Source organism: Macrobrachium nipponense, chromosome 1 (genome assembly GCF_015104395.2).
Source record: "Macrobrachium nipponense isolate FS-2020 chromosome 1, ASM1510439v2, whole genome shotgun sequence".
NCBI lineage: Eukaryota > Metazoa > Arthropoda > Malacostraca > Decapoda > Palaemonidae > Macrobrachium > Macrobrachium nipponense.
The window spans coordinates 186,223,349-186,249,626 of NC_087200.1; the positions used below are offsets into that span (position 1 = coordinate 186,223,349).

The following is a 26,278-nucleotide window of genomic DNA, read 5'->3' on the forward strand; positions in this document are numbered from 1 at the left end:
GGATCACCGGATTTGCTCTGTCTTTAAGGGAATGTTGCTCGAATATTGACTGGGGGTCACGAAAAAATGCATAGAACTGAAAATGTGATTGATAGACACCATTTCCACATAGATTCTGCTCCTAACTGCTGAAGGTAAAATCTGCAATATAAAAGAAAACAAGAAAAAAGGTATATTAGAAAGTGTTCCTATAAACGGCCACTGCTTTAAAACTATTAGAGATAAAGAGCTGATAGCTAACGAGTGTGTCAGCAGTATCTGGTGAAGAAATTGCTGCTTTGTTTCTTAATTGCGTTTAAATTTGCAATACAAATCCGTGACGTAAATAAACTGAGAAAGAACCTCGAAGGGTAGAAGGTTATAATAACTTTAACAGACGCGTTCCCGGCTGCCGGACAGTACACAGACTCCAAATAGGGTCAAAAGAATTAGTTCCATCTTTAGAAATCAAGTCAGGAGAATTGTTTGAGAAGGGCGGAAGTGTATACACCTTCAAAGGATGAACATTTGGCTACCAGGCAATGCAGGGAGTTCGGGTCGGGTAAACGAACGAACACTTAAAATAAAAGCAGGTGGGACCTCTGCATTGGAAGAATACAGCTTCAGGACTTGTATTTTTTGGGCTTCAGTAACTTTCAGGGAGCCAGGAATAGGGTCAGTGGATTTGCTTTTTGCCGAGAAATATAATCAGACAGGCGCCTCAGAATTGGGGAGAATGGTGTTTCAAAACGTGTACTTTTGGCTCAGATGAAATGCAGGGAGACTAAAGGTGCGTTCACACGGTCGAACAATGTCCGACGGACAAACATTGTTACCATATTATAGGCGAAGCAGGATGGCGTTATAAGCATTGAAACGATGGAACTAGATCTGGCAACAAACTGTGGTACCAGATGAGGTTGTATACCACTGTTTTTACTCTACTCACTAGGCAAAGACCGGTAGACAATTGTTAATTGGTAATAATGTTTGTCCATCGGACATTGTTCGACCGTGTGAACGCACCTTTAAATAGGTTCAAGGAATTTGCCATATCTTGAGGATTAAAGTCAAGGGGACCTCTTAGCCTCTTAGCGTAGAGGGATTTGAATCCTGAAGATGCATTTTCCCTCAAAAGCAAGGCGAGGAAACTGAGTAGTTCAACTTATTGGCCTTTTTTTAGAATAAAGACGGAAGGCACCTCTAAATGTGGTACAGGGTTGCCACTGAAAATGATGTTCTGTGGCTAACTTGCAAGGCAGGAATCCCAAGTCATGTAAACAGGTTTGCTTTATTTGTAAAAATAATGTTATTTTACCAAACAAATTATTATCATTATGGTGAGCTTGTTGGCGCGAGCTGGAACTCTGCGCTGCTGTCTCCCCTGCTGGCACTCGGGGCGAACAAACAGGCTTACAGAAGGAGAGTGGATGTCTCCTCTACCCTCCCGTTCCCTTACCTACCCAGCCCCCAACCAGTTTGCAAGGGGAGGGTGGCTGTGTCATGTCTCAACTACTGGCTCCACTCTGATTTTTGAGGTGTTCCAGTTCGCTTGATTGTCAATTTTGAGAATGGAATAGGTATATCTCGAAAATTTTTAAGTATATGCAAGATGGTGATAAGGACAATTCCTTAAGTAAAAATTTTATTATTATTTTCCACTGAATGTTGTATTAAAGTTAATTCAGTTATTATTATTATTATTATTATTATCTCAGTCATCCTATTCGACTAGGTGGTATTTATAGTGTGGGGTTCCGGGTTGCATCCTGCCTCCTTAGGAGTCCATTACTTTTCTCACTTTGTGGGCTGTTTCTTATAGCACACTCTTCTGCATGAGCCCTGGAGCAACTTCGGCATCTAGTTCTTCCAGGTTCCTTTTCAGGATCTTGAGATCGTGCCTCCTAGTGTTCCTATGATTATGGGTACAATTTCCACTGGCACATCCCATGTCCTTTTTATTTCTATTTTCAGGTCTTGATACTTATCAGTTTTTCTCTATCTCCTTGACTCGGGTGTCCCGTGAGACTGCGACATCATTGAGTGATATTGTTATTACCATTATTAATTTGTTATTAGTATTTTCTTTGGGGGGGGGGCGTGGGGTGTTTGTTAAGTAAGGTAACTTGCATGGAGTGTGATTGGTTGGTTTATGTAGATGACATAGACCTGACTAGCCCCCCGTAAGGGGGTGGGGGTGGGGGGGGGGAGTGTCATAGTGCACTTTCATGCGGTGCACTGTAGGCATTACTAAAGGTTATTTGCAAAGGTTGTTTGCAGCTTGCCTTCGGCCCCTAGCTGCAACCCCTTTTGCTCTTTTGACTGTACCTCCTCTCATATTCTCTTTCTTCCATCTTACTTTCCTCCCACTTCCAGCAATTGATTCATAGTGCAACTGCTTTGAGGTTTTCTTCCTGTGAACGCCTTTCAGACCTTTTTGCTGTCTGTGTTTCCGTTTCAGCGCTGAATGACCTCATTATAGGTCCCAGTGCTTGGCCTTTGGCCTAAATCCTATTTTCAGTTCAATTCAGTCCTGGTGGAGATTGTGAGAAATGCCGCAGGAAGCCTCCGCAAGCTTTGGAACGTGCTTGGAATGTGCTTGGAATGAGAGGAATTCAAGTAAGACCTTGAGGGTGAATGACAACCAGATATATCTATATATTTATTTATTTATTTTTTATTTTTTTTTTAAGAGTAGTTTTACCAGACGATTGAATTAAAAGAACCCCTCCAAGGATGACCCGAAAGATTAGTTCGTAATCGTACGTGCAGAATTTATTTTGTAGTAAATCAGATTTCAAGAGGCCACAATTTTGTAAAAATTATAAAATTGTTTCGAGAGAAATTTGTTCATTTTCAGGTGACATTTCCTCCATTGTGTGATTTGTAAAATATGCGTTTCTTGGGCGTTGATATTTCTGGCTTTTCGTTAGATGAGCTTGACATATCACAAATTGGTGGGGAGTTGTCGGAAACAGAGGTATGAATGTTTGCAGTGAAGGAGAACTGTGGTGTTTTTTTTTTTTTTTTTTTTTAGTCCTACAGGTATTCGGGATTAGAAATGGACGTAAGAATGTAAAATGAGAGAAAGGCGTCGCAGAATAGTTGAAACGCGGAAGGCTACAGTAGGGTACGTGCAATGGATTGGCAAGACAGTTTTAGTGTGTGGAAACTGACCCTCTTAAAGGTGAGGAGTGGCGGTTGAATGAATCTGAAATTAAAGCTTGAACTGTTTGCGCATTGTACATATCTGTAGAAGAATGGAGAGGGTGAGATGTGTAAAAAGAAGAGAAAAATATATAAATAAAATGAAGTAGCTTAGGTGAAAGGCTAAATCCGGTTTTATACATTTTGCTCATGTGGAATGGAGGACGATATGTTCATGAAAATACTGTATAATTTGGAAGTGTCAGGAGGATGGGGGAGGATGGCTAGGAAGAGTTGGATAGTGGGATGAAAGAAGTCTTAGAAAAGCCGAACTTTAATATCTGAGAAGCGGAATAGCTTTTGGAAGATGGGATAAGTGGCGAAGTGTATGTTTAGGGGTTTCTAGACAGTATAACTCAACGAAGATATCAACTTGTGTGACCAAACCACTTCAAAAGTTAAATCCAGCGGCGCAGTTGGTATGGTATTAGCGTTCCACCTCGGTGGTCGCGGGTTCGGTTCTCGGCCATTCCGTTGAGGAGTGAGAGATGTGTATTTCTGGTGATAGAAGTTCACTCTCGACGTGGTTCGGAAGTCACGTAAAGCCGTTGGTCTCGTTGCTGAATAACCACTGGTTCCATGCAACGTAAAAGCACCATACAAACAAACAAAATATGGAGCTAATCCTTCACTTCGGCAGAAGGTTTCACCTCATGACGTCAGTACTTAGCATCCCACAATTTCATCACTGTTACTCCGCGTACACAATCCAGACATCTTAATAAGCTTCTACCTTCTGTGTTTCCTGAATGCAACATCCTCGTTTCACTTCCATATATGGAGATACTAACTGAGTCTCGGTAATCTAATCGTACGTTGCAAATGTTCCTTTGAGAGCCACACTTTCCCGGTCCTTTTGCACATATGTTTGTTCCTACACGATATACAAACCGTCGGTCCTTTACTGTAGGAATTACTTAAGGCTACGCCTTAAGTAATTCCTATTGTAAAGGACCTAGGTTTGTATAGTTAGGAAAGATACAATTTACTTTCAAAAATTGTGATTTTGGAGTCGTCCTTGTTTCACCAATTCTCTTTCCTCCCTTCGTTGATTCTTACACCAATACGAATCAAGCATATCTGATCCCAGCATCCCAGTAGACATTCACTTCGCCATTTTTTAAGACTATATTTCCACACCTTACTTTTGTCCCTGTATCTCCTGTTTTTTCTCTCGCATCTCTCGTCACTGCAGAACACAAAGGTAATCATGAATTGTAGAAACAGAACTTTGCATTTCTTAGACGAACTTTTGCAACAAAAAAGGCTAGAATATTCTAATGCACAACCCACTTTGATCGTGATACACTTTCGATGTGTCTCGATGTTCCATCGGCTTTCTCCAGGCCCTTCTGTGCCCCACACCGCCTTCTTTTTATTCCCAAACTTCTCATACGCGTTTGTGTGTCAAGAAATACTCGGTCCAGATGAAGCCTTCGTTGGGATTTTCAAACACTGTGGTTCGCTACTCTTGCTGATGTCGTAGTGTTTCTGATTATAGTGTTTGTATTGTTGTTGGTAGAGTAGATTCACATCAACCGTGCATTTGATATCTAGGCCAGTCCCTTACGACGCTCCTGATTGGCTGTTTATAAGCCAATCACGGGGCTGGATACTCTCCGTCTCTCTCTCGAGAATTCACATGAGCAGGATGTATGTTCCACCTCTCCTGAGGGATACTTTTGAAAGACGTATTCCTCAGGAGAGGTGAAACATAGATCCTGCCCATGTGAACTCTCGAGAGAGACGGAGAGTTTCCAGCCCCGTGATTGGCTCATCAACAGCCAATCAGGAGCGTCGTAAGGGACTGGCCTAGACATCAAATGCACGGTTGATGTGAATCTACAATAGTACTGCCAGAGATATTAAACTTATTTTTTTCAAAGCTTTGAATATTACCCTGTCTACCCCTATCAGTCCTTCGTGGTGTGGAGAGTAATTTGTCAATCAGAACTCTGCTCTGGCCTTCCAAAATACATTTTAGTATTGTTGAAACCTAATTCTTAAATGAATTTGTGGCATTTCCAAATTTGACAGAAGAATCATCTATTCTTTGCAGCGCTTTATCAGCCACAGTTCAGTGTTGCCATCACATTTGCCCCTATTTCTTTGGTCGCTCACTTTCTGCGTGATATCTTTCCTTCCTGTCACATGCCATGACGAGAACTGTCGTGCAGTTGGACCCCCAGGGCCTTTTATCTATTTATATATAGATTTTTGACATTATGCCAAGCACTGGGGCAACTAAGGCCATTCAGCGCTGAAACGGAAATTGACAGCAAAATTGTTTGAAAGGTATTACAGAAGGAAAACCTCAAAGCAGTTGCACTATGAATCAATTGTGAGGAGAGGGTGGCCAGTAAGATGGAAGAAAGTGAATATGAACGGAGGTACAGTGAAAGGAGTGAAAGTAGTTGCAGCTAGTTTTCTGTGCCATTCTCACTTCTCGTTACATCAGACTCAGTTGTCTTATAATTACATTGCAACTTTCCTTTCTGGCCGAAAATGCGCTGTTTCATGTCTCCGTTTTTGCTTACTCGGGGAGTAAGCCCACAAAATACTTTGATTTAAAGATACAGGAATTTTAGGATAGGATATTTATGTTTTAATTATTGGACTGAAAATATGAAAAATAAAATCATATGTATGATAGAAGCACAGAAAAAATTTCTAATAAAATATAGAGTATTTATTTTAATTTTCTTTAGTGAGACAACTCTATTTGACCGTGAATTTTTAGCACGTGCCTGAGTAAGCTGGGGGTCGGATCGCGCCTTGTCTACGTAATAACTCTTATCTAATATACCTTACCAACTTTTCCTCTCTTTTAAGTATTCTTAGGAATATATTGAAAACCACATATTTCACACCACAAGCCCTTTGACACGACACTTGTATGTGCGTGTATGTGCATTTATACACTCATGCACGGCCAAAATTTAATATATAAATATGTGCAAATAACTTTATCAATGCACTTATATGCTTCATGTCAGGAAATCCGTAAAGTATAAGTAAAGAGCCAAAATTATTTCTGTGGAATTTGATACATATCTTTTGGATGATTTCACAAACCCCATTTGCTGAACCTCTGAACCGTTTCTCCATTCTCTCTTCTACTCGGAGGTAGGTTCATTGCGTCCTCAGTTTTCCGTCCCTTACGACGCTCCTGATTGGCTGTTGATAAGCCAATCACAGGGCTGGAAACTGTCTCTCGAGAGAGTTCACATGGGAAGGATGTATGTATGTTCCACCTCTCCTGAGGGATACTTTTGAAAGACGTATCCCTCAAAAGAAGTGGAACATAACATCCTGCCTATGTGAACTCTCGAGAGAGACAGAGTGTCCAGCGCTGCGATTGGCTTATCAACAGCCAATCAGGAGTGGTGTAAGGGATGTGCCTATAGACATCAAATGTCATGTTGACGTGAATCTACTATAGTACTTCCAGAAATAATAAACTCCTTTTTTTTTTTAATGCTGTGAATATTATTGTCGTTATTACTGGTGTTTTTCATAGTTACAAATTTATACGTGCTGCCATTACTATTGTTAGGATCTTTCCTATACTCTGTTTTTTTTCATCTGTCCATCCGCCTGTGGTGTTTTTGTATGGTAACACTGCGTCCCGGGCTTTAGATAGTTACGCTATGTGTAAGTTTTAGGTAAATAAAAGGATATCTATCTGGGTGTACATTTGCAACTGAAAAGTGTTTTAAATATTTACTGTATGCGAATTAGGTACACCGTTTATATTCGAAATAGGATATTATTATAATCGTAATGTAAGCTGAATGTAACTATCTAAAGCCCGGGACGCAGTGTTACCATACAAAAACACCACAGGCGGATGGACAGATGAAAAAAAAACAGAGTATAGGTAGTGAACCCTAGGGATTTTCGGTGGTGGATATCTAGGACTAGTATTTCTTACATAGGTGGGGGACGCCATTATCTCTGATATTAAGTCTTTCATGTTTATTTTCTTTAATCCCCAAAGGGCTTGTACTAAACACGCCGGAAAGGTGGGTATATACATAGCGGATTAAAACCCATGGGGGTCACTATCTATACTCTGTTTTTTCCCATATGTCCACCCGCCTGTGGTGTTTGCGTATGGTAACACTGCGTCCCGGGCTTTAGATAGTTACGGTATTTGTAAGTTTTAGGTAAATAAAAGGATATCTGGGTATACATTTGCAACTGAAAAGTGTTTTAATAATTTACTGTATGCGAATTACACCGTTAATATTCGAAATAGGGTATTATTATAATCGTTGAATATTATCTGAATGTAACTATCTAAAACCCGGGACGCAGTGTTACCATACAAAAACACCACAGGCTGGCGGACAGATGGAAAACAACCGAGTATAGGTAATTGCTAATCCCAAGGTTTATGGAAAAAGGGTGGCTGGCTACATTGGTATTGCAGTCGGTGGTGTCAATGATGTATCCTGCAGCAATTTCACAATGTTAGGAGTGTCCGGATTGCAACTTCTGGTGCAGATGCAATCTCCGAAGAGTTTCAGCGGATAGGCTTTCTCGTATTTTTCATTGTGTGGTGTTGTTGTGCAAACGAAACTATTTTTCATTGTGTGTGTGTAGAGGAAACTGTAGTTTTCATTGTGTGTAAAGGAAACCATATTTTTCATGGTGTGGTGTTGTTGTGCAAACGAAACTATTTTTGATTGTGTGTGTATAATGGAAACCGTGCTTTTCATTGTGTGTAAATGTTATATACCATCGTATTTTTCATCGTGCGTTGTTATGTAAATTAAACCGTACTTTTCATTGTGTGTGTAGAGGAAACCAGAGTATTTTTCATTGTGTGTGTGTGTGTCTGTAATGGAAACGGTATTTTTCATTGTGTGGGTGTAAAGGAAACTGTATTTTTCATCATGTGTGTGTATGCAAACTGTACTTTTCATTGTATGTAAAGGAAACCAACGTATTTTTCATTGAGAGTTTATTTGTGAAATCCTTTTTGTCGTATTCCCCCCAATACCCACACAAGCCACTCTTGGTAAACCGAGAGATACTTTTGTGACAGCTACGGTGAAGCTCACCTCACACTGTCTGAAAAAAAAAAAAAAAAAAAAAAAATGTCTTCACCACAGGATCTACAACCGCTGTAAATAACGCTTGCAGAACACTGCCATGAGTAGTTAGAATGATATGTAGTTAAAGGCGTCAGGAAATGCTTGAATAAGTGAATAAAGGACTTGATGTTTGTTAGTGAAGGGAATTGAAAAAGTGTCTTACCAGTTCTCTATTATTTGCCGTTTTGACAGGGATAAATATTTTGACTGGTTTTTCATTTCTCGGAAAAGTATTTTTCGCTTCCTGTTCTACGCTTTCAGTAATGTTTTTTTCTTTTCTTTCTTTCTTTTTGCTTTTGCGAAATCGATCCTCGCTTTCCTGTGCTTCCTTAGTGTTGTCGAATTAAAAGCTTCAGGTAATGGGCTGCTTGCATGAGTAGGATTTCTGCCATTTTGGTCGGAATTCGTCGTTTCTCAATCATCGGTCTAGATTTAGTGACGTTTTGTTCTGCTGAACGGTGCTGCAGTCATTTAACGGACGATTTTTTCAAACTGTCGTCGTCCAGTATTTAAGCCATTTCAAATCAATAATATTTTTTGTGGTATGCAAATAAAATATCTCGCAAAGAAATGTCAGAACGTAAAAATAAGTGGTTTTAAGCCCTTGGTTTTAAGATTCTTTTCAACGTCAGTATAGCTCGTGGGGGTGGGATGGCCACTGGCTTTCTAATAAAACTTGATATATTTTTTCATAATTGTTTAGAAGTCTTGATATCTTTTCAGAATTGTTGAGAAGTATATGTGTTATTTTATGATTCTTTTGAACTTGAAAATGTTTCCATTCCTGGGGAAATTCCGGCGCTCGTGTTAATGGTACAAGAAGAGTTGCTTTCTTCCAGAGGGGACGGACAGGAGCGTTCTGTTGATGCAAAAGGGCGGGAAAGAGACGCAGACCCATCGACTGTTTTGGTGGGGGTTGTCAATCGCTCGGGAATTTCTCACCAACTTCATCTCCAATTTATTCATTTCAGTGTATCTCATTTTGTACTTTCCTTGTTACTCAATTGTTCTTTATGGTAAAGTTATGAAATCACTTCAAGTAGGCTATATATACCCCTTGCAGAAAAGATTTTAAGACTCCATTTCAAACGTGACACGTCATCATTCATTTCCTTCGGTTTGTACACTGCTGCTGTTAACATTTCAAGTCATTTCACGTGATGCGTAAAACCAGCTTTGTTTCCGATTGCGCAAGTGAAGCGATTAAAGGAAATCTGGACAAACCCTGAAGGAGATGAGTGATTGAATGATCGTTCCTTTAGCGTCATTGAGAAAACGTGGGCGCCCTCACGCAGGGGCAAGGGAGTGCACTTGCCTCCCTTGAAATCCTGAAAAAAATATACATGTATATATTATATAATTTATTCATTGAATGGATGCAGGCACTGATACTATTTTTGGAATTAACCTGCTAGTTCAAAGGTTCAAATGTGTTTGTCTGCTTGATACCGGAAACTATCCATGTATATATTAAGATTTCTTGGAAAATATGCTGTGGGCGCCCATGTTGAGAACGGTTCCGCCTGCCCCCTACCCACCCTTCCCCATCAACCGCCATATTGACATAGATGACGAGTTTATGCTTCTCTCTTCTTCTTCTTCCTCATCTTCTTGAACCGCTGAGCAGTTGGGTGGGCGAGGGCGGTGGCGGTGGTGACCCGGCCAGCGAGGAGGGCATGGACGTCTCGGAGGCCAGCAATAGCAGCGGCACCCTGGCAAACCAATCGCCTCTTTCGGACCACATCCCCGATCAGGATCTGCTCCCCTTCCACCACACCACCACCAGCGTGCGAGATCCGCTCAGATTCCCCATGCAGGTGAGTCGTCGTGTATGACGGGTGCTGAGGAGAAGTCAGGATCGAACCCAGGACTTTCAATTGATAGACGTTACCGCTGACGATCAGGCCACACACGACACACGCCTGTGATTGTTAGCGGTCTCTCTCGTCTTTCAGTTGAGAGACCTGGGTTCGATCATGATGTAAGTCAGAAATTTACATATATATATATATAATATATATATATATATATATATATATATATATATTATATATTTTATATATCAGGTAGTCTGTAAAAATAAGAACTAATATCCAAAATGGGGGGAGGAGAAGGCATATCCCAGAAGTCTTCTAAGACGGTTTATGAACAACGTATATAGGCGCAACATTTCAACACTGGCGTCTCATTCTCAGGCTTAAAAGAATATTAATTTAGTTCAATGATAGTTATAAGAATGGCATATGTTTATGTTAGGTTGAAAGGACTTCAGAAGGTTAAATAAACCGTTGCGACAGGAGAATGACAAAGTCCAACACAACCAGACCAGCGGAACACACAAGTGGTACTACAACGGTGCCGAAGAAGACTAGGCCGTTTAACTGGGGAACTGCCCGCTTTTTAATGACTAAAATATTTTATTGGACATTACACATGCCTTTTTTGTTAATGGCCTCGGATGTTAGAGAACTCAGGATTATTTCATATGATTCCGATTCTATAAATGACAATCGGTTTGCACCTTTTGCAACCTCTGTCGATCCCACGTAAGTTCCCAAACTCCATCAGGCGCAAATTTATATACGACTGACTCCTGAGGTCATCAAGGGACTTGAGGCCCCATACACTGAACGTCTGTCTGAACGATTGTCGTTATCGACCCCCACACACACTATTCATACAGTATGAACGATCTCCACAACGATTTCATTCTGAACAATGATTTTGTCTCTTGAAGACATAATTATGGCATCATCTCTAGAAGAGACACGCGCGATAGCGTTATATCGGCAGACAAACTCATACATTGAACGATCTGTGTATGACAGACATAAGTCGCAAGCCAGCAATCTGGTCGTGACAGATTCCCGCTGAGATCGTTCAGACACGAAGCTCCGTCCACTTTCGCATTCAGACGAGCCCACAGTGTTTTTGCGAACGATACAGACAGTCAGTCCTTCAGACAATCGTTCAGTGTAAATTGGGCTTTTAGACTGTCTTTATATTTGAAAAGAGGATTAATGGGAATGATATTTAGTTTTATGGCAGTTTCATTGGGGACGACCTCAGGTGTCGTCAATAAATTTGATTGTCCCAGATGGAGTCTGGGGGCTTACGTGGGATCGACTTCGATGTTGTAGATAAAAGATACAAACCGATTGCCATAGCCAGTCATCGAACTGGATTAAACTGAAATAATCCTGAGTTCTCTAATATCCGAAACTATGCAAAAAAAATGCGTATATAACGTCCAATACAAAGATGTTAAAATTCTGGACGGGGCACCGAACCACCAAATGTTTAAAATTTTAGTCATTTAAAATGGTCTGTTCCCCAGTTAAACGCTCCATCTCCATCGGCACCTTTGCATGGACCCGAACTGTTCTGGTCTCTCTCTCTCGCCCCTTATTCTTTCTTCAGTGATGCTTTCGTAGATCATTGTGTGGGATGCCAGTTTTATCCCACGGTAATTACAAGTCTTGTATGTCACCCTGTCTTTCCTTTATGTATTAGGACCATTAGGCTCCAACTCTCCGATAGTCGTTCAAGACGGTAGATCTTCCACATTAGGTCCCACAAATATATCGATTCCTTCCTCTCCCAAACATTTCCACGCTTTGGCTGGTATACCATCAGGTCCTATTGCTTTTCCTCTCTCCATTTTATCAAGAACTCTCTTAACTTCTTACCTACTGGTGTCCGTAACTACTCTATGAGTTGCCATTCTTTATCATCTTTCTTTCTCTCATCTAGCCTCTACCACTTTATCTTCTGCTGCACTGCCCTTCTTCCCCCTTCAACTCGTCTTATAAAAAATTAAATCTGACGCCACTAATCTGTTACGTAGTAACACTCGGTATTTAACCACTTTGCGTCACCTATTCCGAGATGCTAGTACTATATATGGCGGAACTCCTCGGGACGCTGTGTTTAGTACTAGCCCCTCGGCGACCGAAGTATTATACTATACCCATTTTATATCGTGTGGTCGACAAATTATATTAATAAACGATATCTTCGTGCGGCCTGCCACTTTACTTAGCATTAGTTTATTTTGGACTTTGACGAAGGTGGATACGTACCGGGTTAATACCGTAACACTCCCATTTTATTAACCCTTGCAATTTTTCACTAGTGTAAATGGCTTCTTCTTCCATACATCAGAAAAATCCCTTTGTCTCTTTCTCCCCCCACTAGTGTATGTTGCATAGTGGGCACTTTTACAGAAAGTGTTGTTAATAGCCATATCAAAGGCTACTGCTAAATATAGCTACTGTTTGCTCTCCTCCCTCGTCCATTTCTCCAATACCATATCCTCCATGGATCCCACTGATATCGAGACGATTACACCCAGTGTGCCCGTCTCTCTCTCTCTCTCTCTCTCTCTCTCTCTCTCTCTCTCTCTCTCTCTCTCTCTCTCTCTCTAAATACGTTGATTGTAATTTAATATATATATATATATATATATATATATATATATTGTTCAGTCAGATTTTGTCTGATTAAATAAATTAAGAATTTGGTGGTAGAACTTTTAATAGAAGTATCCGGATTGTTTTAGATAAGGGTGCAGCCGACGCTGAATCTGATCTTCCAAGAGATACCATTGGAAATTAATCCGAACCTTCTAGCTGAGAGCCTTGCCAGTTGTGTAACGGTTGATTCATTACAAGGTCTATATGTAAAAAAGTCATCTTGCTTTGAGATTCTGGGCTTGACAGCATAGTGATGATCCAAAAAAATTTCCACATGGATGGCGATTTGAAGTAAATTTGTAGCGACGCACAAGGCACTTGACATTAACAGTTACAGTAGTGGTAAGCCTCAAGCGTAAGGTTAAGTTAGATCGTTTTAAAAGAAAGGGCTGCATTCTTTTTCCCTTCTAAGCATCCAAAGCTTTGCAGTTTGTCAGCAAGGGAGCCTCTGTATCCAAGAGTTACGATTTCGCCAGTCTTCCAGGAAAGCAAACATGGAAGTTGAAAGCAGTGATATCAAAAGTTTCATAGGAGCATTTGATTGGATGAAATTACCTTTTTTTTCTATCTTGAGTGACAGTACAGTGATGCTCAAATCTCATGCAGCATGACCCCATAGAATTTCGTTCAAAATTCACTAACTGGCAATCTAGCATGCTCCATATTTATCTCTTATTTCAATGCGGAACCGCAATTATTGCATACAATAAGATCATAATATTTTTCTTAAGAGTGAAATCTGTCACATATTTCAAAACTGTAAGAAAATATCACGTGTAGCAAATTTCAGAAAAAAAAAACTTTCGAAACATTTTCAAAACTTTCGTTTACACTTCACTGAAGCATTTGGCCAAAATAAAGTCGTCATCAAGCATCAGTTCAAATTTTAAATAAAAAAAACGAAAAAAAAATTGTCATAACAATAATGCTTCCAAAGCAAGCATAAAACTGTTAATAGTCTTATTTGATTGCTTTTACACCTCAATGCTGAAAAAAATGTAAATGTGTATTTACAAAAGTAGAATGCGCCCACCAATATCAACTTGTGAGGAGAGTGTGCGCTAACGTATCATTAGTGTCGGTACAACAACCACCACCCGGTGTAACATAAGTAGGTCAATACTGAGCAGCGACAATGAAATTATCTTGAAAACATTTACCTAATGTGTTAGAGGAATATTTGGATTTTCATACGTGGTTGTTTCTTATAATTTTTAAATATTTCAAAACTGCTGGCATACTAGCAAATATTCGCCTATAGTATACAATTATTCTTGTGTCAAAGCCAAGATACTGTTCCTAGGCCTAGGTGTTAGATTTCTTTACTCTCAACAGTCACATCTCTCTATTAACAATTTCTGGCCAGAAAGTAAATGAGGTTATTTACACATTCTTGCACTTCAAGTTACCTTCTGAAAGGAAAGAATAAATTACACACCAAAAGCGAGCAGAAGGACTTTTAAGAAAATAATATTTTAAGCCAATTGAAAAACAAGTGTTCCATACGCCTTGATATTAATACTTATGATTTTTAGATTAATAGCCATCTTCTCCATACAACCAAAATCATCATCATCTTTTATTCCTCAAAGAACAGGCAATCTTTACAAATAAACACATTAGTAACAGATTACATTTCAGAAGGCTAAGAATATTTTTTTAGGCCTATAAATCATTTTGCAACATACAGGTAGCTTAAACACAGCCTAACACTTCAACATTCAAAGAAAACTGGTTGTAATTCCTATTCCTATTGTATTCCTCAAAGGATAAGTAATCTCTACAAATAAATTCATTAGTAACAGATTACATCTGAGAAGGCTTATATTATTTCTTTAGGCCTATGAAACATTTTGTAACATACAGGCAGCTTAAACATAGCATACACTTCAACATTTGAAGAAAACTGGTTGTAATTCATATTCCTACTTTGGAACTGTTGAGCTTATTAAGTCTACTGTCATAATGCTGCAGACGTAGTTGTGTTGACCAGTCCGGGGAGCATGTTATGCTTTCATTGATGGCACTACTAACCTATCACATCGCACTTTGAACTAGTAACGTTTAAACAAAAAATCAGTTCAAATCACACAGATTACGAATAATACCAATGCATAAACGAGGTCATATTTATATAATCATAAGGAAAATAGGGCTAGCTGTGAATTCGCAAACTTGTCGGCTTGTATGACATTAGAAAAAAAAAGTTTAACACTACTTGGCAACGTCATGTTGAGTCTGAGAATCTGGACGATACAAAAAGAATCATGTCACATGAGATTTGAGCATCACTGTACAGTACATAGCAGTTTAGGTCTCTCTAGCAATTGGTTTACATTTTGCAGGGAAAAGGTTCCATAAAACCGTAGTTTTAAGGTCCCTGGTAGTGTTTTCTTATGGAGAATACTCATCTAGCAATTATGACAGGGAGACGCTTTCAGTGGGGTTAGTTTCCATTTCCTCTCCTTCATGTCTGTAGTCACTAATGCACATTTTTTTTAACATTATCTCCAGAACGGTGGACTAGTTGGAGCAGCGGTAGAGGGAATAGCTCCCCCTCCGTCAGTTGCAGGTGGAGGCGCTGGGGGAGGAGGACCTGGAGGAGTAGGGGGATGCGCCGCGTCTGGAGACCAACAAAAGACAGGAGCTCCGTCGACTTTCAACCTGTCTCATCTAGAGTTTACCCTTCCAGACACAGAGATCTACGAGCCCGAGACAGGTTAGGTCCGTTCAGAGTGATTGGTGTGAGAACGAAGAGTGAGTCAGTCATTCGAGGACCCGAGGTGGTTTTCGCATTGACTGCCCGGTTGTGGCTGATGGGAACACCTAGACCAGTGGTTTTCAACCTGTGGGCCATGGCGGGTTCTGAGAGGGGCCATGACACGAGCATCTTTAATATAACATTTAAAAAGTGTAAAATCTAGAAATAATGAAGCACAAAAATGAGAGAGAGAGAGTGTGTTGTGTGTGTGTGTGTGTGTTAGATCAGTAATGCATACTGAGCACTGTCCTCTTCTATTATTCCAGGGTTTCTTCAATCTCTTGTAACATGGCAGATGGAAAGATATCTAAAAGTAGATTCTGTGAGGAATATATACAATATGAGTTTACTTCATTAACTGATAAGGGTGCGGTAAAGGGTCAGTGTGTCACTTGAAATAGCTAAACAGAAAAAAACCTCTTACCATTGGCGAAACTCTTATAAAACCTTGTGCTTTAAAAATGGTTAACCTTATTTTGGGGGGTGATAGAAAAAAATTCAGCAAATATCACTCTCTGACATCACAGTATCAAGACGCATTGACGAAATGTCTATTGATATAAAAGAACAAGTGATCAGGGAGATAAAAGATGCTGGCTTATTTGCTCTGCAGTTAGATGAGTCCACTGATGTTTCATCTTACTCACAACTTCTTGTATTTACTAGATACACTCATGAGGGAAAATTTAAAGAGGAATTTCTTTTCTACCAGCCACTTGAAACTACCACCAGAGGTGAAGATGATATGAAAGAGGTATCAAACTATTTCAGTGAGTTACGACTATCATGGAAGAATGTATGTGCAGTGTGTACTGACGAGGAACCTGCCATGTTTGGTTTAAAATCGGGTTTTGTGTCTAGAGTTGAAGAGATTGCTCCTGAGGTTACTTGCATCTAGAACTCTCCCTAGGGAACTCAAAGCCATCTTAGACAACGCTGTAAAGATAGTCAATTATGTAAAATCTATGCCTGTGAACACTCGTCTTTTCAAACAATTGTGCAAAGATTTAGGTTCCGAGAATCAACTTCTGCTTTTCTACACCAAGGTTCGATGACTATCCAAGGGCAATGTCCGGAACAGAGTTTTTGAACTTAGAGAAGAGCTAAAGATGTTTTTTTTTTGGATATGCAAGATAAGGACCTATTTTTTTCAATGATCCACTTTGGGGACCATGATTAGCCTATTTAGCTGACATATTTGACTAGCTTAACGAATTTAATCTAAAGGCTTCAGGGTAAAAAAGGTTAAGGACACCACAGTATTTCACTTTGTTGACACATTGCGTGCTTTTGTTGCCAAGATGGAAGAACTGGTCCAGGAAAGTTAGCTCTGGTAATTTTGCTGTTTGAGAAGCTTTGTGAAGTGGCAGAAGGAAGAGAAGAGGAAACAGAATCTTGCCTCCAAAATGAAATAATCAGTCACCTTCATAATTGTGCCAAGAATTTTCCAGGTATTTTCCTGATCTGAAGAAATAGATCTGTCATTTGTGAGAAACCCTTTTAATGCAGAAACCAGATATTATTCCTGTGTCTGACCAAGATGAATTTCTAGAAATGAAATTTGATTCAAGTATCAAGGATGAACATTTTATACAGGAATTCTGGTCACAAGCAAGTGTATCATATCCTAGAGGTGGGGAGCTTGGGATAAAAGCCCTTTTACCTTTAGCCTCTACTTACCTTTGTGAATCCGGTTTTCTGCCTTATTACAAATAAAAACAAAAACAAGAAATCGCTTGGAGGTGGAGCATGATATGAGATGTGCATTATCTACAACTGTCCCACACATTGATAAACTTGTATTTAAAAAGCAAGCACAGCCATCACACTAGCTACCAAACCTATGCAGTATTTTTATATACCAACAATAAAGTACTATTATTCTTATTTCTATAATTGTTGTACAAGTGTAAATTTAGTTTTTATTGCAATACAAATACACACATTTTATTTACTATAAATGCATGCCAGTGCTTAACTTCATAAGTAAAAAAGTGGAATTTTAGTTTTTATATCAGTGTCCAAAAATTTATTTAGAATACTGTTAAATGCAGGCCAGTGCTTATTTTCATAAATGAAAAAGTATTTTGAGTTATCATTACAATCCATAAAATTTAATTACGCAAATACTGGAAAGTTAATTTTATAATGTAAACTGATGAAGTGCTCTAAAGAAATAGTTTTGTAAATGATAATGTAAAACTAATAAAAGTGTTTAAAAAAAACTATAATAAAATTCTATTATTATTTTGTATACAGTTTTGAAGGGCACTGGGCCACGACTACTTAGGAATGCCAAAAATGGGCCATGGGCACAAAAAGGTTGAAAAACACTGACCTAGACTGTGGATGGGAATATTGTTGTTGGTGGCACGACCCACTACAACAGTTCGGCCAGAAAATGGCATCAGCCGCGTCATGCGGGCTCATCGCAGATAGGGTAACTGACACTGATGAATAATTAGGGTACTGGTAGACTACTATTAACTGAAACTATCAAAGCAAAGACAAAAAAGGATGGTCGAACATTCTGTTGTACTGACCAGCTAGTAGTGACTGGGTCCTGCCTATGATGAGCCCACGTGATGTCATTGTGTGGCCGATAGATCAAGCTGGCCCGTGCCAGCGCGGTCTCTTGATTGTTAGAGCAGCAGTCAATTAGAAATGAAACATTTATTAGAGTTCAATAAGTTTGTAAATCATTTTGTCCATGGAAATTATTTTTTGGGTAATTCTACGCAATAACTCCGCATGGACTGCAAGAAACAGTCCGGCGAATACGAAAGCCACCAGGAATTGGGGCGTCATGTATTTTCGCTGTTTATCACTAACCCTTATGGGTTAATTACAGTCGACTCCCCAAAAATAACGGTAAATTTGTAATAAACAAAGAAATGCCAGACGCGGAGTTATTACCTAGACTTACCAAGTTTTGTTTCATCAGGGGGTTATGTTCATCTGATATTTTTCAGATTATATGTTATGAGGTAGGTACTTAAGTATGAGAGAGAGAGAGAGAGAGAGACTAAGCCCGCTGTATTTTTAAACTACCATCTTCGACGCAGAAGCTCTTCGTGGCTCAAAAGGTGTTATTGTTCCGTGAAGCCAAGTTGTACTTAATCCTAGCTTGAATTATTGCATCTATATGGAAAGGTCAGACCAAGTTGTTCTTAATCCTACTTGAATTATTGCATCTATATGGAAGAGTCAAGCCAGTTTGTGATTGCGTGTTAACCACCACAAGATACATTTATAGAATTATATATTGCCTGTATTCACTAATCAGGATACGGAATTCACAATGTGTGAAATCATACCACAACCTTAAACCACAGTGTGTAAATAAACCCTTGAGAAAAATCACTTAAACTTAATACATTACTCTTTAGGCAGAAGTCACACCTGAACCTCTGATACAAAAATATATGAATAACACTTGTACTTAAATAACCACTATACAAATCCCAAACACCCGACTAATAAAAGAAACCAACACATTCAAACACAAAAAGGAGGTGGTCCAGAAAGGAGGAGAAAGGCAAAAAGAAAGAATATCCTAACAAAAACACACTAATATCCCTGACAGCTTCTCCATATGTTTTAAGGTTCCCTGTCTTGAATTATTGCATCTTTACAAAAAGGTGGTCAAGCCAAGTTGTTCTTAATCCTAGCATGAATTATTGCATCTGTACGGAAAGGTAAAGCCATGTTGTACGTAACCCAGTCTTGAATTATTGCATCTATATGGAAAGGTTAAGCCAATTTGTACTTAACCCTGTCTTGAGTTATTGCATCTGTACAAAAAGGCCAAGCCGAGTTGTTCTTAATCCTAGCATAAATTATTGCATCTGTACAGAAAGGTCAGACCATGTTGTATGTAACCCTGTCTTAAAGTCTTGAATTATTGCATCTATATGGAAAGGTCAAGCCGAGTTGTACTTAACCCCCAGCTTGAATTATATCACAGACGGCCGTTGTGAGTTGGGTCTAATATTACTGGTCAAGGGATGAGGTTCAGCCTATCTGTCTTTATATATTTTTGCTGCGTTGAAAGTATGTTCATGCGATTTGCAGTACGTGTGTTGGTGAGCAATTCCTCATATTTTTACCTTGACGAGCTGCTTTTGTTTTTCCTGTTGAAAAGTAGGCTAAAGCTTCTTCAGATTTCAACCACCCTAAAAAGAGAATGATTCTTTTTGCCGCATTTCCCACTCTTATCCCCAGTTGCATTAGGTTACAGAATAGTTTTCATTTCAGTGACTTTGATTTACTAAACATCTCAACCTAGTAATAAGAGTATTACAATATGGAGTTCCCTTTAGTGTATGTGAGAGATAGAGAAAAGAGAGAGTGGTGTCGGAGCGACAGACCAATGAAATAGGCTAGAGTTATCCCTCGCCCTTATCTCTGCTTCCTTTTGTCTCGTTCCCTGGCATTGGTAGTGGACTTCCCAAGCTCCCCAACTGCCCTTCGGTCGATGGTGCACCCAGACGACGAATTCCCTGGCGTGGGCGTCCGTTTAGCGGAAAGGGAAGACACCCAGCCACCTGCCACACCCACGGAGGAAGACAGGTCCATGTACACGGCTGTCGTATCGCCGCCCACCGGGCAAGTAACTCTCAGGAAAGGTAAGTGTTTCGACTTCGAAGCTGAATCAGCAAAGTGGTAATGTGTTGCATGATGAAATTCAGAGCTTTTGTTTTTGATGCACTTGTCTTGCACACGTTTTTACATTTTTTTTTTAGCACAGATGCACCGGTTTTATAGATTTGCATTTTGCCTCCTCCTACTGCTGCTGTTTATGAACCCTTAAGCTGCACATTTCGCCATGTCGCACCAGCATGTTTGCATGTAGTACTAAAGTTTTTGCGGATCATAAGCTGCACATCGGATTTTCTCTTCCATTATGACACTGGAAATTGATATTTTTATCGTTTTCAAATCTTGCATTTTTATTTTGTTCTTTGGTTAAGGCAGAGCATTCTCTCTCTCTCTCTCTCTCTCTCTCTCTCTCTCTCTCTCTCTCTCTCTCAATACAGATACACACACACAAACACATACATCGTCTCCCCCCACCACTAATATCCTTTCCAATACACCAGCCGATCCCCCCTCCCCCCACCCAAACCCACCCCCCCTTCCCTTCCTTCCACGATTTCCTTTCCACAGCTTCAATTTATTTCCTTAAGCGTGAGTATTGTTTTGAGTTACGATACTTAAGGTTCTTTTCATGATGATTGAAAGCAGAGAGAGAGAGAGAGAGAGAGAGAGAGAGAGAGAGAGAGAGAGAGAGAGAGAGAGAGTTAAACCCAGGATGCAACAGTTATCAAAATAGAATGAGGGGCATCCTAGGCGAGTACTCACTAATATCTGAAGGTAGATGGGTAAATAAATTATGCGGATAAATCATGAGAGAGAGAGAGAAAATTTTTTATAATTAGCTAATAAGAAAAGTACTACACAGAAGTATATATGTTGTGCAGTAATTAGTGTTTGTCTTGATTGTTGTTATGCAGAATGAAAATTTTTTAACATTTACTGCTAATGAGAATCAAAGCTTCCACCATTATTGTAATTATTATTATTTTTATTATTATTATTATTGAATTTTTTTTAAAGAAAAAAAGGTCCATTCTGAAATTCCTAGCATGCCTCCGGTCAGACTTTTATTATCAGTTGATTTACTGACTCTTGACTCTTGCATTGTATTGCTTTGGGTTGGACTATACATTCCTGTGTTTGCACATTTAGATGTGTTTGGCATCTTTGATATTTAGAAACATTTTTTCATCTTTTTTTCTTAACACTGGGCTTTGGTTTTCCTTGTAGAGATCTGATTTGGCAGACCTTCACCTGCTGGTATTTTGGTGTGAGTTGTGATGATTATTTATGATGATTTTGGTGCAGTTTTTGCATATAATGTGTTATGTTACAGTAAGACTGTGAAACCAGGGATTCGAGGAATTCGTGAAATCACCATTTCACTCTGGGAAATTTGATTCCCTGAGGGCTAGTAATAAACACGGCGAAACGGTGAATCATCTACACCGTTTCTTCGTGTTTAGGATTACAGTTAATTCACAGCACCCGTGCATCTTGTATCCAGCCCCATCCCTTACGACGCTCCTGATTGGCTAGTGATCAGCCAGTCACAGGGTTGGAAATTCGCCACTCTCTCCCAGCAGAGAAAACGAAAGGAAAATAGAAAGAGAGATAAAAATGAGACATTGAAAGCGAAAGAGAGAGGAGAGAGAGAGAGAGAGAGAGAGAGAGAGAGAGAGAGAGAGAGAGACCCTCCCCCATTCTGAATCCGCATCTTCCTGTTCCTCTCGTCCTCATGATCTGAATCTCTTTTGAGGGGGACTGAATCTGAATACACTTCTTCCACTACTCCCTCTCCCTCACCTTTTCCTTCCTCTGCTTTCATTCACGTAAAATTAAGGTTTAATGAAAATTATAACTTTTGAAAGACATGTTTGACAGGAGAGGTGAGAGCGGAGGTGTTTACTCGGTGACGGATGGGTGATTACTGGCGAGTTTCCAACCTTGTGACTGGCTGATCACTAGCCAATCAGGAGCTGGATACCAGATGCACATGTGCTGTGAATTAATTATAGCCCCTTGGGGATCAAAGGTGCTCAAGGATTCTTGATCCCCGAGGGGCAAGTACTAAACACACTGAAACATTTGATCCGAGAGAGGATAGTACTAGACATGGGGAAACGGTGTAAATAAATCACTGTTCCGGCAAAACAGTGTAGATGAATCAATGTTTTGTCGTATTTAGTACAACCCCCTTGGGTATCAGTTGCACTTAGGGACATTTGATCCCCAAGGAGCTGGTAGTAAATACGACAAAACCATATAGATGAATCACTTTTTTGCTGCATTAATTAGTACTAACCCCCTCGGGGATCAAATGTTCCTGAGTGAATTGGGGGTTTCACAAATTCCCTGAAAATGGAAATCCCAGGTATCACAATATCACAATCTTGCTGTAATATATAATATATATATAATATATATATATATATATATAATCATATATAATATCATATAATATCTAAAGGTAGAAGCCTTGAAGGAAAGACTGAAACGATGGAGTGGCTGTGAAGGATCTCGGCACTCCATCGTTAATTTTTATATTCATCACATTACAAATTTTTCGTTATTCAGTTTATATATATATATATATATATATATATATATATATAATATATATATATATATATATATATATATATGTATATATACACACAGTCAGGCCCCCCCCCCCCCCCCCCCCACCCCCCCCCCCCCCCCATTAACAGTGGACTCGGTTAATGGCAATCCGGTTTTATGGCGCTTGTTTAGTGCCATAAAATCAGTGGTTTATGGTGGCCATAACAGGCCGAGTTTCGGTTATCAGCACTTTATGGTGATGATAATTGAGTTATGGCACCATTAACCATAACTTGGCACCATAAGCACCATAAATCGCCGAGTTTCGGTTAATGGCGGTTTTCGCTTATCAGCACGCTACAAGAACAGAACCCCCTGCCAGGAACTTACTGCTATATATATATATATATATATATAATTATATATATATATATATATATATACATATATACATATATACATATTTAGTTTGTGTTGTATAGTGATGCAGCACTGAACTTGTATTTGCAAGGTCCTTTGTTCTCTTAGAAAAAAGAAATTAAAGAGGAACTGAAAACCGAATTGCTCCAAAGCAGAAGTATTGCTGTCAGTGCATCTGACGTGGTGCACCGTAGGCATTACTCAAGGTTCTTTTTCGTTGTCCATTTGGCCCTCGCTCCACTTTTTTTTTTTTTTTTTTTTTTTTTTTTTTTTTTTTTTTTTTTTTTTGTACTTGACCTCCTTTGTCTTTTGCACTTCCTTTCTTTCATCTTGTTGTCCAACTACTCCAGCTTCCTCTTTCTCACTTTTCTAAGCCGTGAGTGGTTGATAGTGTCGCAGTGCTTGGGATTATAGTCAAAGTTTGTAATGTACCTCTTAGCGTTGCCATTCCCAAAGGGAAGTTTTGCATTAGTTAAAAAAAAAATTATACGGCGATCACGTGCATACACAAAATCCACATACACGCAAAGACATTATACATATATATATATAATATATATATATATATATATTTATATATATATATATATATATATATATAAATCACATGCACAATTGTTCTGTGCAACAGTACGAGAACTAAAAGTACCTCATTCTAACTGGAGGGTGTCTGGCGTAGTTATTTATTCGAAAAAGTTACAAGCTTTCAAGGACAACAGTCCTCATTATCAAGTGCGAATACTTGATTATGAGGACTGGTTACCCTTAAAAGCTTGTAACTTTTGTTTTAATAACTCTGCTAGACACCATCCAGTTTGAATGAGGCTTGAAGGACCTTTCTTTAAATTATGATGATAATGTTTTATGAAATATGTTGGTGTTAGTCATATCAGTGGTGGATCTAGAAATCTTTGATAGTGGCCCACTTCGGATTATCATGTATGTATAGTATTATAAGCATACATATATATACATATATATATATATATATATATATATATATATATATATATATATATATGTATATATATATATATATAATAAGTAGAGTAGTTGTTGTTGAAATAATCATCAACTATGCCATTTTTTGGCTACTAATAAAGATTTATTGAGAGGAAATAATGTTCTATTATTCATATCCATTTGGGGTCCCTCACAATACTAACCCCCCCCCCCCCCCCTTCTTAAATCAGCCACTGAGTAATACCGTCGACTTGAACAGTTTGTTTTGCGAGTCGGTCTAATGAAGCGATGAATCGGGCGTTTAAGGTGTTTGTGTATAGAATTCTAATTAGTAAAATAAAAGTTTCAAATGAATATATTTGTCCATCTACGTTCGTGAACATTATTTTTGTTATTTTGTTTTTCTTTTGTAATTTTTATGATGATGTAAGCGCCTCAGTGGTGTGGTCGGTATGGTTTTGGCAGCGAGTTCGAATCTCGGGCATTCCGTGGAGGGGTGTGAGATGTGTTTCTATGGTGATAGAAGTTCATTCTCGACGTGGTTCAGAAGTCTCGTAAAGCAGTTAGTTGGTCCCGTTGCTGAATAATCACTGGTTCCATGTAACGTAAAAACACCATACAAACAAATATATGATGTTGTAAATATATATCATTCTTACAAATTGATTAGAGTTTGTGTGATTATGACAAGATATTAAATCACCATCAGTTATTCAGTCATTGTCAACACTAGCGGATCAAGACAAATTTCAATCGGGTGGGCGGTGAGTTGGGTACCAATTTTCATATTATAGTACATACTAATGCATGCATGCATATATATGAAATGGACAGCAATCACCTGTTCTATCAGGAAATACCGTTTCCATTATTGTTATCATGAAGATTATTTGTTCTAAGGGGTCCACAATAATAGAAATGTTAAACGTTCGTGTTGTAATTTATAAACACATTAAAGTTTTCCAACCATTTGCTGGGTTCATCTTCAGGCCAAAAAAACATTTTTTAACTTTCGTGATAGAGAGTTTTTCCCAATTAAGATTATTACTATTATTATTATTCTCACTGTTGTTATTAATTTATTCTCTGAAATTTTTTTTATTATTTCTCTAGTATATTTTATTTTACCATTTTTATATAGCTCATTTATATTACCTAAATCTTCAAAATTATTTGTTTTTATTGGTCCATTATTTACCATGGGGGGTGTGGGGGCACGTGTCCAGGTCCCACCCCCTACACCCCCCCCGCCAAACCACTAGTGATTCGTAACTCTTTCTGGTGCTTAGCCACTGTGTGTCGTTCTTACTAAGTCCCTCTGATAGCTCTTTGTGTTCGGAGACATCCATTGCCTTTTTGCCAATGATTCATCCGCTGTGAATCCACCAATGTAGCGGCTGGACTGGGCGCGTTTTTCCAGTCTCACGAACCTTCTGGTAGAATATTGTATCATTCTCTTGTGAATATTGCACGTGAATGCATCAATACTCAATCAAGTGCTCTGACAGTAAATCGCAAATCTTCATTTGAGTTCCACAACACTTAACCACCCAGATATGAATGTTGGAGTAAAATGTTGCTGAATATTGCAACGCATCGTCAGCTACAAGACTTCTAATTGCGTTCTACAACACCCACTTAATCGGTCACAAGTATTTCAGTTGATTTCCATGACAATCAGTCACAAATGTACTTAACTAACTCAAGAAAAGTGTCGAAAAGTTTACCTGAATAACACATCATTCAACCATTCTCTCAGTCTTCTCTTGAGTGTTGGAACCCTTAAAAAAGAAAAGAAAAAAAAAACATTTTAATGCTACAAATGCTAATCAGTTGTAATTGACTATTGCGAGGCTTTCGTGTACTACATATTTACATAAAGCATCATCTTAATACGCAAGGAGAGAGAACAGTTAATTTTATTTATAGCAGCATTAATAAGCCATGTTTTGCTAAACCTAATTCATTGCCTTGTTTTATAACCTCGTGAGTGAACGTATTTACCTTGTGGCTGAAACCAACTCCTGTCTTCCAGGGCGTCTAGGGTTATTTTTACTTGTATATATGAGCTAAATCACAGTAAAGGTGCAATTTAGCTTGTGTATCGGCTTATTAGCTGTTAATTACTGTAAAGATATAATGTACAGTGTGTATCAGCCTTCACATGTCTCCTATATATAAACGTCACCACACAGACACACATGCATAAA

General features: G+C 38.9%; 1 protein-coding gene across 7 annotated transcripts in view; it reads left to right on the forward strand.

Moving 5' to 3' along the window:
- LOC135219925 (protein prune homolog 2-like) overlaps positions 1–26,278 on the forward strand; it is a 236,882-nt gene that overhangs the window by 72,622 nt on the left and 137,982 nt on the right. For 6 of the 7 annotated variants that reach the window (XM_064257139.1, XM_064257141.1, XM_064257142.1 and 3 more), the window contains 3 exons: positions 9,916–10,105; positions 15,278–15,482; positions 19,967–20,152. In XM_064257139.1, the coding sequence (XP_064113209.1) occupies positions 9,916–10,105; positions 15,278–15,482; positions 19,967–20,152 (581 nt within the window). The remainder of the gene's footprint in view (positions 1–9,915; positions 10,106–15,277; positions 15,483–19,966; positions 20,153–26,278) is intronic. The other variant, XM_064257144.1, reaches the window with a different exon arrangement.